The sequence below is a fragment of the Sminthopsis crassicaudata genome, chromosome 4 (assembly GCF_048593235.1).
Source record: "Sminthopsis crassicaudata isolate SCR6 chromosome 4, ASM4859323v1, whole genome shotgun sequence".
NCBI lineage: Eukaryota > Metazoa > Chordata > Mammalia > Dasyuromorphia > Dasyuridae > Sminthopsis > Sminthopsis crassicaudata.
The window spans coordinates 91,841,466-91,860,639 of NC_133620.1; the positions used below are offsets into that span (position 1 = coordinate 91,841,466).

Sequence of the window (19,174 nt, forward strand, 5' to 3'; positions counted from 1 at the left end):
AAAAAATATGGAGAACCTCTGGTTTCTAAACCAAGTCAGCCGCCTGGGTCACAGGCAGTGGACAGTATAAAAGCTTTGATGGCTCTGTAGAGTAAATGAAGATAGAGCACAGGGACACGGACAGCAATAATACTTCCTCTATTTTATACCCTAGGGAAGGCAATATATTTGAGAGGTCACTTAATAAGGCTAGTCTTGCTCTCTCTGGCTGTTGAACAAAGTGAAGCTAGTTCTTTATTGTATTGTCTATGGGTATTTTTTTAAGTGAGGAATTTGAGAAACAAAACCACAAATGTTGCTTATTAAACATTTCATAGGGTATGGCATTTGGGGAAAGCATTTGTTTTCTGGCATAGAAAATAATTTCTCTCCCATGGTATGCATGGGTAGACACAGTAGAGGATCTTACCTAAGGCACATGCTGGAGTTCATGAACTCAAGTAAGCAGCTTTTGCTTGTTATTATTATTTTTTATTATTTTCATGCTTCAGGGTTCACAGGCTCCCACTGTGAAATTGACATCAATGAGTGCAGCAGTAACCCCTGCCTCTCTACTGGGGAATGTGTGGAGCGGTCCTGGGCAAGCCAATATGGAAGAATCCCTGAGTTGCCTTCTGAATTCAACTACCTGCATGCCACAGGTTATGTTTGTCACTGTCAACCTGGATACACAGGTAAGAGAAAAGGGATGATCAGAGACAGGCTATTCTGACACATTCTAACAGATTAGACCAACCAGCATGGGAAGTATGTAATGAGAATTGTGTGGACCTGAATATGTTGCTGCAGTGCATTGGGTCCCTCTGGTGGACATGGAAAATACCTTTTTTTTTTTTTTTTAAACAGAAACTATAAACAAAAAAATGATAAATAAGCTAGCAATTTTCACACTTTCAAAACTGGATGGCAAAGCTTGAAGGGAAGGGACGTCTGGGGGAGGGAAGTGTTGCGGCTTGACAATCAGGTTTGAAGACTGATATTTCAATCTATGAAAGAATGCCTTGAAAAATAAGAACAAACTACAGCATTGTTCTGTTATTTTGAACCAAATTCTGATACTATTCCATTGGAGGTACTGTCAATAAATAGATATGCTGTTACAACTGGGACTCAGTGTTATTATCCTTTAGGACTGAAGATGCTGGGGGGAACAATGCCCCTGTTACCTTAGCCCAAAGAAACTAGGAGGGAGGAGTTCAGAAAGGAAGATGGAAGTCAGAAACTAAGTAGCTTATAGTAAAGGAGTAGATGCTAAGCCACTATCTCTTCCTATCACTTCAGTCAGTGGCAAGTAGTTGGATGCCTCTTTAATTTAATGAATGCGATCAGTGAAGGCCCTACTAATAAATATGCTTGTTTCTCCTTTTCCCCAGACATTAGTCTTTTTCTGATCTTTAGCTCTGAAACAGATCCTATATAATCTTAAAATTAATAAGAATGGACATTTTGGGGACATCTAATTCTGCTCTGAAGAGGAGAATAAAAGGTGCCTCTATTTTTCTTCTCTAGCTCCAAGCACACATAGTACTTTCCTTGTAGGAAATAACTATGTAATAAATATCTGTCACTTGCTTGATTTTCTTTCACCTAATTAGCTGAATTTGATTTACTTATATTTTCAGGAAATGCTTTGAGTCATAAAGAGAAAAAAAGAAATACTTTCTCCCACATGAAGTTGGAACTTGCTATAGGCCCTAACTAATATTTAGAGTTTGAGGAAGAGAAAAGGGGGATGGAAGGGAGTCCTGAAAGTAAAGCAAAAGTATTTCATAGTAATATGAGAAAAATAATAGAATTTAGAATATTAAATAGTATTCATGAAGGGTTAAAATAGTATATTTACCTATAAAATATTGAAAATAAAAGATTTGAAATAAGCAATATTTCTCACATGAATTTCTGCAATTGATTGCATCTTCATGCCACATAATGAATAAAAGATGAGAAAGAAGATCCTTTCATATGTGTTTGATTACAAAATAGCATTTCCTATAATAAATATGGTAATTGTCAGCCCTTAGAAGCTCTTCTATGACAACGTTCTTTCTAAAAGTATATATTAAAATATGCAAAATTACTTAACTGAAACAACTACAATTATAGTAGTCTAACAATTCTGTGATTATCCATTTCAAATAAGGTGGGAAATGGGGAAATGGGTGATTATTAATGGTGGTCATTATTGTTTATAGAGTGCAGAGTACCACTGAGAATCCAAATGGAAGAATGATCTATCATAAATGGTGAAATCTTTTAGACACATCTATTTGTGAATAACAATATTCTGACTACATTGACCAGAACTATTACATAGTTCTTATTATACCAAGTCTCAGAATGCTAATGAATCTCCTCACTAAAATCTATGACCATTCAAAAGATATTAGCCACTGAAGATACCAATAAAACTTAGTGTTATTTCTAGTTCAAAGAAATTTTCTTAAAATGTAAAAGAGTTCTTCCAAGTTCTTCCCACCCATTTAAATTGCACTTGTTGGTAAATGTTCTCTGTACTCTCCAATACCCCACCTCAATTGGGTGATTGTTAAATCAGTGTTCTCACTTGGAAGGAAAGAGGAAAAAATGACTACTGCTAAAAATTATATTTCCAAACAAAATCTATTACAGAATAATCTGTGTAGCTGATGAAGCTCAGGTGGGATAAGGATGGTTCGGTGGTGCATTAAACATAGAATTCTTTATTGCAATTTGGGGTGGAGGAGAAGGTAGAAGTTCATCAAAGATGGCTTCTCAGCTTTCTAATTTTGTACAGGAAAACTTGCATCTCTAACATGAGATCTCTAACATGTTTCCCTTAATTTCCAAGTTTCTAGGGAAGTGATTAGCTGAGAAAACAAGGTGTTAGGTATTACTTCTGTTCCCATTTATATGCTTTTTCATCTTTGAATATTATATTGGTTGGAGGGACAAAAAAGGGAGATAAAGAGAGGGAGAGAGAGTCTGATTCATCTCTCAGGTAACTTTGGGCCACTTATCATGGCCTTGATTAGACTATGAGAAACTTTGCCTAGATACTCATGAATTCACACAAAGAACAAAGGTACCAAAGTTTGTTTATGATCTAAATTTGTGTTTTAAATCTTTATTCCCTGGGTAACTCTCCAGAATCTAAAGCATACCATGGAATACATATAAATCAAGACTAATATTCACTTGTCCTTTTATTTAGTACTTTATTATCTGAGGATGTCTCACATCTATAGGATAGGCCAGCAGGTTCCAACTGCCACATGGAAAAAGTGCTTACAATGCAGATTATAAAATGTAACTAAAATAGTATATGCATTCAGAAAATCCATCATTAGCCAAATCATTATAATCATTGAGTATGTATATCAGCACACTTATCTTAGAGAGGTGATACAAAATGATCAGTGAGCTGAGATCTTAGACCAGGCTTGATTGCATTTGAGATATCACCTACTTTAGTCATCCTGAGCTGCTCTCTGACATCAAACCCATCCTTATTAACAATAATATATGTTTTGACACATGGAAAGTCATGATCTCAAAGAATTCAAAATTTAAACTGAGTTAAAAAATAATGAAAAGATCCCTTTTGGGCTTTAGTGTATTACCAGCAATACCTGGAGAGCAGGAAGCAGTTTAAAAGCCACCATCAAAAAGCCATTTATGATCACAGATTGATCATATGGAAAAATGAGGGGCAATAAATGGAAAGTATAAATGTACTGCTATCTACAGTTTTTGTCCAAATCTTTCCAAAAACCTTCTATGAAAGATCCAACCAACCTTATACCTTTTGATCTTTTGTGAACTCTCTTCACAATCATGCTTAAAATATTTTATCCTCATTTTGCTGATAAGAAAACTGAGACTCAGAAAAATTAAGTAACTTGAGAAAAGAAACTATTTCTTTTTTTCATCTTTCTATTCCCAGTACCTGTTACATTGTTTGACACATAGTAGGCACTTAATCAATCATTATTGCACTGAATTAAAATATTAGAGCTGGGATTCAAACCAAGACCTTCTAATATGATTCTTATGCCACTGTTATGTTGCTCCTCTTAGTAATCTGCATTATTAAAACTAAAGTGATAAGAAGATTTATCCTTTTTTAATGCTATTTTTCATGTGCACAAGCAGCAAAATCAAATTTCACATTTTTATTAAGTACAGATTTGAAAGGATATGGGCATTTTTAAATGCCTAGAGTGTCCACAGAAATAAGATATTAAATCTACACTGAACTTAGTCCAAGGCACTAGAGTCAAAGAAGTATTGTTTATTTAGGAAATTCTGATAGAAATAGAATCATAGAGTTATTCAGGTAAGGGACAGAGTTTGGAGAGGTCACTTAATTCAATTTGTACCCCCCAAAAATCCTTCTATAACTTAACTAACGAGGAGTCATTTAATGCCTGCTTAAAAGATCCCAATTTGGGGACTGTACTGCCTCTGGAATTATCCTATTTTGCTTCTGGAATTTTGGGAGGAGAGGGTTTAGATTCTGGGCTTGAGATTTCATTATGTTTTAGCTATTTGGCACAATGGATATAACATTGAATTTAGTCAGGAAAACTTCAGTTTTAATGCTGTCTCAAATATTTATTAGTTGTATGACCTTATGTAAATCACTTAACCTCTGCCTCTGTTTCCTCATCTGTAAGATAAGGATAATAATAATACCCATTAGGGCTGTTGTAAGGATTCATGAAATAATATATGTAAAACACTTTGCAAAATTTAAAAACCTATATAAACCCAGTAGTAGTAGTTGTAGTAGTAGGAGGAGGAGGATTAGCAGTAGTAATAGTAGTTATAGTTGTAATAGTAGTAATAATAAAAAGAGGAGGAAGCAGAGGAGCACAAGTAATTCCCCTTCAATTAATAGTCTACTGCATAACTTTCTCAGGGTTATCTAGCCTCTCTGTGTCAGATAAGACTAGGAATAAGGAATGGACCTGTGATTTTCCTAATGCAAAGAGTTTCTGGATGAAGATACTTCCTCCCCTAATGTAAATAGGCACCTTCTCTGCAATGAATAATATTAAGAGAGTTACCTACATCACTGAAAAGTAAAGTGAGCTGCCTAGCCTCACATGGCCAATATGTGTTGGTGGTACAACTTGAACTTAGGCCTTTTTGGCCTCAAGGCCAATTTTTCATTTGCTGTAATTTGCTTATTTTTAATATAAAAATAAATATATAAACAAAAATGAATAAATATGAAAACATACACAATAAAATCAATTGTAGTAATCATTTGTAGTGTCATATGTTGGCTACAGTCATATAAAAGGCATATATGAACTTGCCAGGCCAACTATATTTACTTTGGTTTTCTATCATTCTTAACAATGCTGTTATTATTTAGCAGTGCACTATTCTTTGTAGATAAAATTACTGAGACTAAAAGATGGCAGCTAGAGTTTGTTAACCATTTGTTTATGAGCAAGGAGGAAGTGGATTACTTGAGAGATATCATCCATAGTGGCTATAGGCAACTTGTGAGGTAGATATTCCTTCTACCCACTTCAAGCCATTCATTCCTTATCATCTAGGATCACAGATGAAGAGTCAGGCAGACCTTAAGGAATATTTATTTTAATCCCATCATTTTATTGATAAGCAAATTAGACACAAAGAGATCAATTCTTTGTCCAAAGTCACAGAAGCACAGAATCTTTTAAATGGAAAAAAAGTTCAATAGTGATCAGGTCTGACCCAGATTTGAAAAAAAACCTCAATCCAATAAACATTTATTAAATGTGTGCTATCTGCCAGACACTGTGATAAGCACCTGGCATAAAATTAATAAAAAGGAAAGAATCTCTGCTCTAAAGAAGCTCACAATCTGGTTGGGTCAAATAATCCAGAGGTCAAGAAAGTGGAGGACTGAGTGGGATACCAAGGGCTATCTGGCTATTCCACACTTGGATGACTCTGAATGTCAGGAAGTTGTTCCTGATATCAGACCAAATTGTTTTTCTGTAATTTCCACCCATTCTCTGTCTCCTGTACTTTCCCACTGGGGGCAAACAGATCCAATCCATTTACCACCAAGTATGTGTTCAAATAGTTAAAAGCCATCTAAGATGTGCCTTCCTTGAATCTGCTCTTCCCTGGTTATTTTAACAGGTGATTGTTATAAGATATGGACTCAAAATCTTCACTAACCTGGTTGTTGTCTCAAGAACACTAGCTAGCTTATCAGTCCCATTTCTAAATCCAGATAATGGTGAATTAGAATAGAATATAGTAGTTTAGTAGTGTCTCAGGTCTGGGAACAAGGCTTCTCTTAAAGTAATCTAAGGTCATGTTTACCTTATGGCTGTGTACTAATACCATTAACTCCTCCGGACTTCTGAGGATCACAAGAGATAGTAAATACACACTATATGAAGGTCAGTTATTGTCCTCCTTCTCAACATCAATAACAAACATCACAATCACCACAACAACTTTCTTACATTTTTGTGTCCCACTTACAAAGTCCCTAAAAGCAAATACTATTTTTTATGCTTCTTAACATCATTATGGCACTCCTTACATTTTCTGGAACATAGTATATAATTTAATGATTGATCTTATTTCCTATCTAATCTAATCATCATTTTCCACTGAAAATGGTTCTTTTCTTGACCTTATAGTAGAGGCACATTATTTATTCATTCAGAGAGATAATAATTTTGTCTTTTTAATTGCATACTTTCTAGGGTAGAGACATTTAAATATTATTTATGAAGGCATTAAATGCACATGTAAGACTCTGCCACTGGCTGAAAGGTCAAACTTTTCACTTCTGTGAGTGTTCATTTAGTGGAATGTTTATTGACATTTTCAAAATATCCTCCACCTCCCCCATTTATGTTTGGCTCCTTGGTATTTTTCCAATACTCATTTATTTCTATATAAACTAAAAACATGGTATCTATATTAGCAAGTTTTAAATGTCATGGTTTCTGATATCCATTGCTCACAATGTAAAATTAGTTCAGCTAGATTTTATTTTAAAATAATATCTATGTTCCTAAAAATCTGCTATGCGTAAATTGATGGAATCTTTGTGTCAGAGATATTTGTAGTACAACAAGATATGAGATAATTTATGAAAGTATCACATTCCTTTTGGTTTGAGTTTCCAGACTGGAGTTTTTCCACTGGAGAGTCTAGTGAGTTGACACCCCAACATGTATGAACATGGGTTGTAACACACAAGAAAGATTCTTAAAAGAAAATAAAAATCAATTAAGTTTTCTATTCTAAAATAGGAAAACATAGGAAACTGAAGGATTATAAGCCTCTACTTCCTGCAAGTTTTCCCTAGTGTTGTTTAGAGTTCCTAAAGGCTAAATTTTTCTTATCAGATGAGATGCTTCTCCAGTGGTCTACTACACTCTGCCTATTATCATGATACAATCAAAATCATGATACATTCTATTTTATTCTCCATTTTACACATGACTGGGATGTACTACCACCCCACTTCTGCCTCTTAGAATTCGTTATTTTCTTCAAAACTGCTCAAACACCTACATGAAGCCTTTCCTGATCACCTTGATTAGTATACTATTATTTCTCGTGTTGGGGTTGTCTTTCAGTTGTTTCATTACATCCAACTCTTTGTGACTTCATTTGGGCTTTTCTTCAAAAAGTACTGGAATGGATTGTTCTTTTCTTCTCGAGTTCATTTTACAGATTAGGAAACTGAGGCAAAAGGGCTAAGTGATTTGTCTAGGTCTAGTGTCTGGGGCTAGATTTGAACACAGAAAGAAGAGACTTGTTTATTTTATACACATACACATATATTTTATATAATGTTTTATGTGTGTGTATATACTCACATATGTAAACACACACACATGCACATACACACAAACATATATCTTATTTAGGCTTATGTTGTTTCCCCTGATAGAATGTAAGCTCTCTGAAGGCAATAATTCATTTTTATCTTTGTACTTCTCGTGCTTAGCAAAGTTTCTAGAACATAGCACTTAACAAATGCTTGCTGGCTTATGATTGATTAATACTTGGTTAATCTAATCCTATGAGGTCATTCATTTTCATAGTTGCTAGCAAGTTTGTTTCACTGGATGGAATGCTATCATGCTGAAATAGCATTTCTGTTTCCATAGACTGGTTACTTTCTTCTATCAGGATAGTCAATTAATTACCCTGTCCTCCAATGAATCTGCTTTTTTCCTGGGCTGGGATCTTTCTTTAGACATCCAAAATAGCCACACATTGCTCAAGTCTCCCAACAACAAGGATATAAGGAATAAGACAGAAAGTTATATGGTGCCTACATGACTGAATAAGCACTTTTAAAAAAAAAAAAGAAACATTTAATTTTGTTCTCAAATCAATTATGTGAGGAAGTGCTGTTGTCAGAACCATTTTACAGTTGAGGAAATAGGGTAAGTGACCCGCCAAGGGCATAATTTACAAATGTGTCAGGCTTTGAACTCAGACCTTCTTGACTCAGACCCAGGACTCTATCTACTGCTCTATAAACTATCATGAAGTGAAAAGACTATTGGTTTGGGTTTTAATCTGGGATCTGCTACTTATTGACCATGTACAAATCTCATCCTCACCTGATGGAGTTATAGAACCAGTTGGAGAGTCTTTTCAAAACTTTGGGAGTATTTCCTTGGGAAAGGTGTGGGATGGAATTATAACAGAGAAGGGCGTCAAGGCCAATGAAGGCTACACAGCGGTGGGCAGAAGTAGTATTTAAAGTGGCCAATAGCTTTCTTAGAGAAGACACAATAACTTTGCCCCAGGTGAGCTTCTGGCATTCATAGGTAATGGTTCTAAACATGGAAAGAGTACCTGAAGGAATCTCTGTCTGAGTAGTTTATTGATGGGGCTCTGTACTGTGCTGAGAGAGCTGTAGTCAAAGATTAGATTAAAAATTTCCCCTCATAATCAATCAACATAAACAAACAGCAAACATTTATTATGTGACTACCTTGTACTATACTAGCCAAGTACTATACTAGGCACTAGGAACAAAAAGATAAAAATAAAACAGATTCTATATCTCTCCATGTCAATCAATCAAATAACTTTGGTGACTTCCTATTACTTTTAGTATAAACCATAAACTCATCTATGTCTCTTTCAAACCCTTCATACCTGTCCATCATTCCCCATGCATGATACTCCCATTTCCCTCCTCCATACTTTTGCACTCTCCATTCCCTCATGGTTCCAATGTACTTTCTCCTTACTGCCACCTTATAGAGACCCTTGTTTCCTTTATGATAAAGCTTAGGCACCATTCTTTATGAAGACATTCCCGATTCTCCCAAATTTGAGTGTTTTTACTAATTTGTATATATTCACTTCATATTTTTGTTAGATATACATATATATTTATATATGTACTTGTTATTTCTTTCATTTGAATGTAAATATGGATTGTTTCATTATTTGCATTTGTAGAATGCCTGCCAAGAACATAAGAGGTGCTTGATACATAGTTATTTGTTGAGCCTAGATTTGAACCCAGGACTTCTTTACTCCAAGAACATTGATCAATTGATGTATTGAATAGAGTAGTAGAAGTAGAAGCCAGAAAGAGGAGAGTTCAAATGCTGCCTTGAATACTTACTAGCTATGTGAACTGAGCAAAATACTTAATGTTTCTAAGCCTCAGTTTCTTTCTTTGGAAAATGTGGATAAAAATAGCACCTGTCTCTAGACTTATGGGAATCAAAGGAAATCATCTCTTTAAAGTGGTTTGTAAGCCTTAAAGTCATAGATAGGTATAGATAATAAATATATAGAGATATAAGGATATATGCTAAGATATATATAGAGTGTGTGCATATAATTTTATAAGACATATATACAGTGTATATATACTAAGATATACTATTCATACAAAAATAAGCTCTTAAATAGGATTGCACTGTTATTTCATATATACACTGATTTTATGTATATATAAATATAATTTACATGTTAACATACACATTATATATAAGTATATGTAATACATAATATATTTTATATTTACATATATTACACATATATTTACATATAATATACAAGTATACATAATATACTATATATGTGTTTATTTATGTTATACATATATTTACATATACATATATATAATACACAAAATAGATTTAAAGTTTACATATATTATATATATTTACATATAATATATAAGTATATATAATACACAAAATATACATTTAATGTTTAAATATACTTATATATGTTTATATATAAGTATATATAATATACAAAATGTATTTTATATTCATATAATACACATATTTACATATAATATGTAAGTATTTATGATAACATATATAAACAAATATTTATGTTTACATGTATTACCTATTTACAAATAACTATATGTAATACACAATATATTTTTATATTTGTATACATTACATATATTTATATATGATATATAAGTATATATAAAGATTATACATATATTCTTATATTACTATATTAAGTCATTATAATGTATACTTATAATTTAATATATTATGTAAATATATATTAAAATATCTATTAAGTTTACATATATATGTAATTATATATATATATATATTATATATATATTAATCAACTGTATATATGGGACAAAAGTACAATTCTATTTAAGATATAGATATACATATATATGTACACACACTATAAAGTTTCTATATCTCTATATTCTTCTATTTGATATGAATTTCTATATTTTTCTATGATTTTAAGGCTTAAAACACTTTAAAGGCATGATATATAGAGGGATGCTTATATTTACATATGCATATATATCATCTGCTTTGAAATGTATTGAATTGGTATTTAATGCATTTCATGAGGAAAAAAATGATTCAACACTTGACTTATATTTATAACACTTGGTTGTTGCCTTGGTTGAGCAGCAGGGATGTGAGGTTCATCAGGAGTACTGTTATTGCACTCAGTCATGGGCAGCCTCTCCTGAATGAAGGTGAAAATGATCCTGTGTGGGACTGTCAGGCTGGAGCCCACTAGGCTGAGATTGTACATATCTGCAGGCAGATCTTGGACAGTTCCAGCAGATGGTATGGCGGCAACTGCATGGTTTCCTGGCTCCCAAAGCAGTAGTACTAGAAAGAGCACAGAACATCAGGATTACTCAGCAGGTGCAGGAACAGCTGCTGTAGTAGGAGCAGTGAGAGCCTGAGCAGAGGTGGAGATGACATCAGAGATGAAGGACCCAAGGCTCCTGGCAGCCCCTCTCCCTGTAGGTAGTCCAGAGCTCTGAACATCCACCTCCATAACCAAGCACCTCTCCTCCCCTACTCCAAAATATGCTTAGGTAATGTAGGATGGGAAAAGTATAAAGTCATGGCTCCACCCAGAAAGTAACTTTGGTCAAGAAGGGAGGAATCTGATTGGGCTGGGCTGGGCTGATTTATTTCCCTGTAGCTTCAAACCCCTCTTGCTCCTTTTTAAAATTGGATGGGGAGAAATGGTTAGGCTGCATGCAGACTAGAAATGTACTCCTTATGGGGAAAACTGTTCAGTTCTCTCTCTCTCTCTCTCTCACTCACTTTTTGCCACTTGTGGTACCTTCTGAAACCAGTCCATGACAAGTACTGATAACTATATTTGTTATATAGATCTATTGCTTGGATATTATTATTATGATCATTATTCAATGTTGTTTTTATACTTACATATTATAATTTCAGAAATGGTTGCATTTTATTTCTTATTAATTTTTCATTTTCAGTGGCTTCTACCCTACTTGATTTTTGTTGTTGTTTAAATTTCTACTCATCTTCTCTGTCAACGATATAAAGATCTGTCAAAAATCTGTAAAGAAATTTGTTGTTGTCATCATTCAGTCATTTTCAGTCATGGCCATCTCTTCATTACCCCAGTTAGGGTTTTCTTGGCAAAGATACTAGAGTGATTTGCCATTTCCTATTTTAGCTCATGTTACAATGAGGATCTAAAGTGCACATTTAAGTGATTTGTCCAGGGTCATGCAGTTACTGTCAGAGAAGTTTTCCCGACTCCAAGCAAGGTACACTTTCTACTGTGTCACTTTGTTGCAATATTTCTGTAAAGAAATATGTTTTTAAAAATTAGGGAAACTTGATTTTTAAAAGAAATCTTTTGTAAGGATCCTTTGAATGATCATTCTTTTCATCATCTATTCCTCAATTTCCATATGCTGAATTTTCTTGAAAGGAGCCATACCATCCCTTTTTATGAACTGGAGAGAACACTACAGTGATTACTAGAATAATTTTTTCACTGAAATGAAAACTGAATCCCAGAGAACCAAACATAGTGTTCCCCATTCCTCCTGGCTTTAACATTGAACTTGAGTAGGCGTTCCTAGTTCCAATGTTTTTGCAGAATAGGAAAAAATGGGCTAGTTGAACCCTTAGAAGAACTGACCTTGTTTGGTTGGTTTCCCAGAGTGGGGCCACAAGGGTTTTGTTGACATATACGAATGTTTTCAGGTTCTGTTATTCATTTTGACTGTCCTTGGCTTTTCTCCCTCAGTGTGTGAGAAACTGATATGATGAGTTAAATGCTTCTTCTGACACAAGTAAAAAAAGAGGTAGTATCATCCAAATCTCACACAAGGAAGCAAATTCTAACAAAACCAAAAACACAGAGAAAAAAAAAAACTCCTATTTACTCTGAAGAAGTTACATTTATTTAAATAGTGGGGACTTTAGATCAAGATTACTAGATGAGTAGATTTAATTTTTAATAGATAATATTGCTATTGAATAGCCACAGGTAAAATTGCATATTCTTTTTCTCTCCCCTCCTTTTGTTTCATAGTTCACATTTGCTTCCAGGTTTTTCCCACAAATTAGTCTTCAAATTAAATTTTGGGAGTTTTGAGTGAAAAATAAAATAAATAAATTTCCTGATAAAAAAATTGAAAGGATAAATACAAGACTCATACTTTCAACCTCTCAACTATAGCTAGGTTAAATTTCAATCTCTTTTTCAACTCTTCACAGATAAGTCTGACACCTTTTCTTAAGCAAGAATCTAAGCTTGATGAGGCCTTTTATAAATGCAAGAGCACGTCACTCCTTGATCCTTTCTGAAGCTGAGTGTGCTCATGTTATTTTCATCTCCTTTCCTTATTATTAACTTGAAGATGATGTGATGAGAAAAACCATCAATCTAAGAATGACACTTTGCTTTCCACTTTTTATAGTCAATCTGGGGTAATCTAGGTAAAGAATCTTTATTCTTTGATGTGTGAAAAAGCAGGATGATTCTGTCTGTGTGTACAGAGTATAAGTATATGCCTTTAATGATTTTTCAGGATCTATTTTTTTAAAAAGCAGCACTTAGTCAAATGAACGTCGTTAGTTAATTCAGGTCATATGAGACCTCTTTATTCTGCACATATTACATACATGTGAGACAAACATATGTAAAGGGTGTTCACGGAGGGATGGCAACTCTGATGTGAGCACTTGGTGAGAACTTTTCATGGCTGCTCATCTACCTTTGGAGTCTACCTGTCATCCAACTCTCACCTGGCTCCAAAAAGTTGTAGCATGCAATGTGGCCACACCCAGTCAAACCAGGTTGGCAGACAGGCTAAACCAAGTTAAAGGTAACTAACAGGCTTCAAACCCTGAACAAAAGTGCAGAAATAGAGGATGGAATGCTCTTTGTAGGAAAGAGCCAACAGGCTGGTTTAAATACAGGAAACAGACTACTATAAAATAAAACTGAAGAGACAATTGAGACCAAACTGGCAAGTTCATAGTTTGGGCTGGGGATTTTGTGTTTTGTCCTAGAAGACACAGGGAGTCACTGAAGATTTTTGGATAAGAAAGAATCATAACTAGTTACATATTTTAGAAATATTGATTTTGCAGCTGTCTGAAGTATGGATTGGAAACAGAAAAGATTAAAAACAAGGAGACAAAAGCATCCTTAGAACAGTTTATAATAGATTTCTTTAAAAGGTCAGTAAGATACAAGGGAGGAAATGCTAGAGTAGGAAACTTCCCTCTTTTTGTAACCTTTAGTCAACCATAAACTTCTTTTCAGCCCCCCTTTTTTTGTAAGCTGTTAGAAATGCGGAATACTAGATTGGGTGTCAGAGAACATAGGTTCCATTCTTTTCTGCCCAAATGGGATAACAATTCGGGGGGAGGTAAAGTAAAGTAATGAAAAGATGACAAAGAACAACTTACAGATGGTGTATGAATCCAGTAGGAAGAGCGTGATTTTACTTTTTGTATCTCCAATTATATCAGAGGTTTTCTTGTTTTCTTCCTGAGTATGACCATCTATGTGATTCTCTATAATAATAATAATCAAATAGACTCAGAAATGGTTCAGATTCCTAGATAACACTTGAGTACTGCAAAATTTTGAGGTGAGTGCACTGGAGTTATGATTGTTCACGAGTGCCTCCTCTAAATCCATTTTCTTCCTGGAGGAATATCAAATAGTTTTGTTTTTGGCAAAAGCATCATCCTTTGGATGAGAGGTTAAACAGAGGCCAGGGCCACTGATACATCCATTTCTTTGAATGAGCTTTAACTCCAGTGACCTGGCCAAGCTCCAACACTATTTATTACATCTTGCCTGTCTAATTTGCCCTTGAAATTTTAATTGGCTATGGCATTCCACTTCTTGTCTTAACCTACTTTCAGAGCATTGCTTCGAGCAGTCACCCAGCTGCAGCATTTCACTTAAGATGTAATTCAACTTATCTGGTTGATGAGGGTATCCCCATATCTTTTCTTCTTCCTCCTCCAACCCCACAGAAGCATGAAGAAGCTCAATGAATTCTATTCCAGTGGAAAGATTTGAACTCCTTAGAAAAGATACCAGAAAAGAGCAATAGAATATTATTCAAAGTAGAATAATCTGATTCCTCTGGCATTTTTTTTTTTGTACCATAGCCATTAGAAAAAAATGAAAAAGCCAAGCTATCCACTGAATACTAAACTCCAACTGTAGTCGAGTTCTTGAAACCCCCAAAAGGTGAAATGCTATAAGAAATTAAAACACCAGGGAGCTTTTTGCTTTCCATCCCCTATGAAGCCTTTTTGCGTTTGATTTCTTACAGCTAACTCTTGGGCACTTTGATCCATCTTATCTGGGTGCCTCGTTGTGCCATGTTGCATAAAGCAAACCAGCATGACTGACAGGGCCCAGGAGCCATGGAGGGCATGGGTCTGGGGCATATCTCTTCATTTAACTGTACTTTGTGGTGATTTTTTTTTGCATAAAGATCATGTCCACTTAAAAGATAAGAAGAAAAGAAGTAGTTTCTCAGGTGATTGTAACAAGCTCCCCGTTTTCAGGGAAAGGATAAATTTGCCATTCTGAAATTCCATTTTTGATTTCCTTATTATGTGTTCTAACTACTATCCTGTTTCTTTTTTCTTTACATATTTTTAGAATTTTACAGTATAATTTTAAAAATCTTCATTATTCCTCCTTTATCATCTAATTGCTTCATATTATTTCCATGGGGTATATTCCTTTTTTTCTGTCCCTAGCACATCATTTTAAACAAAATCATGTTTACACCTGAAGAGAAATTATCTGTTAAATTGAGGGAACATTCTATTTAAGGAAAGAGGAATAGAGCTAAATTATTGAGACTATAGGCCTTCATACTTAAATTCATTACCAAATTCTGGTACTTTCCTCCACATAATAGCCTGAATAGAATCAAGTTTAGTTTGTAATTTCTACTCTACTCTTAAGTTCCATAAAGTCAAGGACTTTGGAGATTTTCTTCATTTTCACCCCCATAGCATCCTACCCAATGCTGTATATACAGTAAGCATTAGATATATATTTATGGAATTGACTTGTTGAACTGAATCTATGTTGACAGGGTAACCAAATATGTGATTCCACTTGCTCTCATACAAAATAAGGAGTAATTATCACTTCTCTGGGTTTACAAGTAATATCCAGCAAAGGTTTTCTCCATGGAGAATACAAGCATTGATCTCTGTTGCATTTATGCAGCTATGTCCCCTTTCTCAAGCAAAAAAAGTATTAATTTTCATGTCTTTATTATTGAGTTCTCCAAAAGCAAAGTCTACCATTGATTTTGGTGAAACCTAGTGTCTATGGAAGATGATTGAAGACATAGTAAGTTCTGAATCTAGCCTAGCAGTTTCCAGCTGACTGCATAATTCAGTGCAACTGTAATGATTGTCATCATTCTTCTTTTATGCTCATATGATAGACTTTCCTCCAAGGAAAAGAAAGTGCTTAAATAACACACAAGGAAATTATGTCTACGTTTTGCAACAAAAATTTGAATGTTGGTACGCAAAAAGCAATTGCATATTTACAACCTGGTAGAACTGCTGAATTGGTTAAAGCTTAATAACCTGTTAGGAGCTTTGGGATTAAACTCCTTTCTGAAGGCAATTTTAGTGCTTTAGATTCACACAAACACCTTTATTCTTTGAAAATATAGATTTAGTAACCAATGATTAAGAACCCACTGTTTGTTCAGCACCATGCTAGACTCTTGGGTCTACTAAGCAAGGTGAAGCAAAGCTTTGACTAAAAACCTTCTGTTCTGAACCATACTAGACCCTCAGGTCTTAAACTAAGTTAAAGAAAATTTTTGAAGCAGTTTGCTAGATGATTCATGCAAAAACTTAGATTTTGAGGAAAGAAAATTTGACGGGGTTGTGTAAGCAGTGAAATACAGAGTAGAGAACTCAGGACTAGAAGTTAGGAGAAGTAGGTTGGAATCCAACTTCTGCTACTTACCACTACTTGTATTGGCTTAGTCATTGTACCCTGCTTGGGTCTTCAGTTTACCAGTCTATAAAAATATTGGAAATTGGATTCAGTGATATAGCCTTTTTCAATTTTAAGTAACATTCTCCAAAATGATATGCCTGTGTAATGTAAGTTCCATGAGGGCAGAATCTATTTTATTTTTGTATCTATATACAGTACCTACTTATAAAATTGTAATATTTAAAAAGACATAATTTATGGGTGATTTAATAATTTTATTAATAAAGCCAGAGAATTATTAATAAAAAGAAAGTTTTTAGCCCTCTCTCTTAGACCAAAGACAATCATACCAATAGACTCACAGTTAAATATTCTTCAAATCACTAGGTGGTACATCAAACATTAATCAGATCTAACTGGTTATTTGGAGATGGGCTAAAATAAAATGAAGTATCTCTTGGTTAGGGAAAACACTACTTTTCCATACCACCAGTAACTATCAATTCAAAGAATACATACCTCACTCAAACCTGCACAGAACATAATGGGCTTTTCTACCTTAAATTCTTTGCAAGTTTGAGTGGGATCTAACCAAGATCAAGGAAAGTCGATGCAATCACATTAGCAGTAATGTTCCCCAGACCGAACTATTAATGAATTGTAGAAAAAAGGGAGAGCTCTGAATCTCCTACAAATTATTGGTTACTAATAATCATTTTAATTGATTTTTTTTTCTAATTATCTTTTGAAAATTTCCACCAAGTGAAGTGAGTATCTGAGGGTCCAGTTACTGCAACACATATATCAACCAAATTATGGCAAGTAGTTTGACAAATAGGATATTGAGTTATTAGTCCATCAATAGCCTTAGTCTAAGATATGAATTTTTTAAACCAGAGACCAGCAAATTATGACTTTCTGGTCACCTTTTTTATGGTTGGATTGTAGAATAACCAGGCTAAATTGGATTCATTTGAAAACTTTCAAAAGATAACTTATTTATCTTGGTTCATCTACATCCACACATTGGAAAAATAACTGGAAAAATATGAAACTGACTCTAGCCTTGCTATTCAGTTGCTAATTCAGACCCAAAACAATTTGAAATAGCACTTAAGTGCTAAAGTGAATCTGTGATCTCATTGATTCAGAAATTCGCTCCATGAATGTCAAATAAATGCAACTCAGAATGCTTGCCCACCTTATATAATTATTATTCATGTTCTCCAAAAAGTTTTCATGGGGTCCACGCAAAATTGTGGAAACTTTCATTGCTTTCTTTAAATATTTTGAGGATACCAATAAAGTACTCTGGCTATCTTTATTACCTCGTGCTCTTTCCAGGTGACCAGTCCATTATCTCTTCTAGACATGCTATTTATTCCTTTATTGCTGTTCTTCTTTGGAGTTCTTCATTGAATAATTGTTGCAGTCTTCTCAAACAAACCATTTACTGTTCCATTTCCTTCTATGGGATACTCACCTTTAATTTTTCAAAGGCAATAGCATTCTACTGCCATATAACAACATTGGTAGAATACTAGTACTGAAAAGACAAGCCTTTGCTATTATGGGAAGGTTGACCAGGAACAGTGCTTAGCAATCCAGCCCTGTCTCCTTCTCCTTTTGAATTCTGGGCGTATATCATTTTCCATCAGCACTGCTTGTCCCTGATTTACATGCAGCTATTTGAAACAGTAAAAAAAAAGTTAAATATTTGGGAAAGAAATTAATAACAGAGCAACAAAAATAATTTTAGTCACATTCCTGGGCTAGAATACAAATATATTTCTTTCCTTGAGAATAGTTTGGGAAATGAATTCCTCTAAAACACCAAGAATTCAATATAAACAGAGCTCTTTCTCCCTCTCTGAAGATGAATTAAGGATTCAACCCTGAAATGTGGATAAATTTGGTGGTACTGTTTGGTAGTTCCTGATTGTATTCCTAACAACTTAAATACAACTTAAAATCTTTTCTGTCAATACTAGTCTTGGTAGGATGAAAGCCTGCTAGATAATGTGTTTGTTATCATAAATTTATACACAGCTCTATTGCTATTTTCTGGCTTGAAGGTCTGTATATGACTCTTCTATAGAGTTATATGCATGGGCTTTATGACAACTCTTTTCTTTTCTACATATCCTTTTGCACATAAGTAAGACCATAATTAAATTCTAAAAGTCTGAGATTTCTGAAATTATGTGCAGTTGGGCTATTGCTTCCAGTTCTATGTTATCTGCAAATCTGGCAATCATGTTATCTATGTCTTTATCCAAGCATAGATCCTTGTGATACTTCCCTGGAATCATTCTACTAAACTAAAATTTATGTCCTTGGTGACTTAATTAAGTCTAGTGACTTAACTAACCAATTCTGAATATATTTAATTGTATTGTCATCTAATGCAAATAATTCCATCTGCTTCCTAACTTAGTATGGT

The 19,174-nt window shown here is 34.2% G+C and overlaps 1 protein-coding gene across 2 annotated transcripts in view; it reads left to right on the forward strand.

The window, feature by feature from the left end:
• Nucleotides 1-19,174, forward strand: part of CRB1 (crumbs cell polarity complex component 1) — a 266,744-nt gene that overhangs the window by 160,985 nt on the left and 86,585 nt on the right. For both annotated transcript variants that reach the window (XR_012489048.1, XM_074308671.1), the window contains exon 5: nucleotides 492-674. Coding sequence is in view for 1 of the 2 variants with exons in the window: in XM_074308671.1 (XP_074164772.1) it covers nucleotides 492-674 (183 nt within the window). In the remaining variant the exon portion in view is untranslated. The remainder of the gene's footprint in view (nucleotides 1-491; nucleotides 675-19,174) is intronic.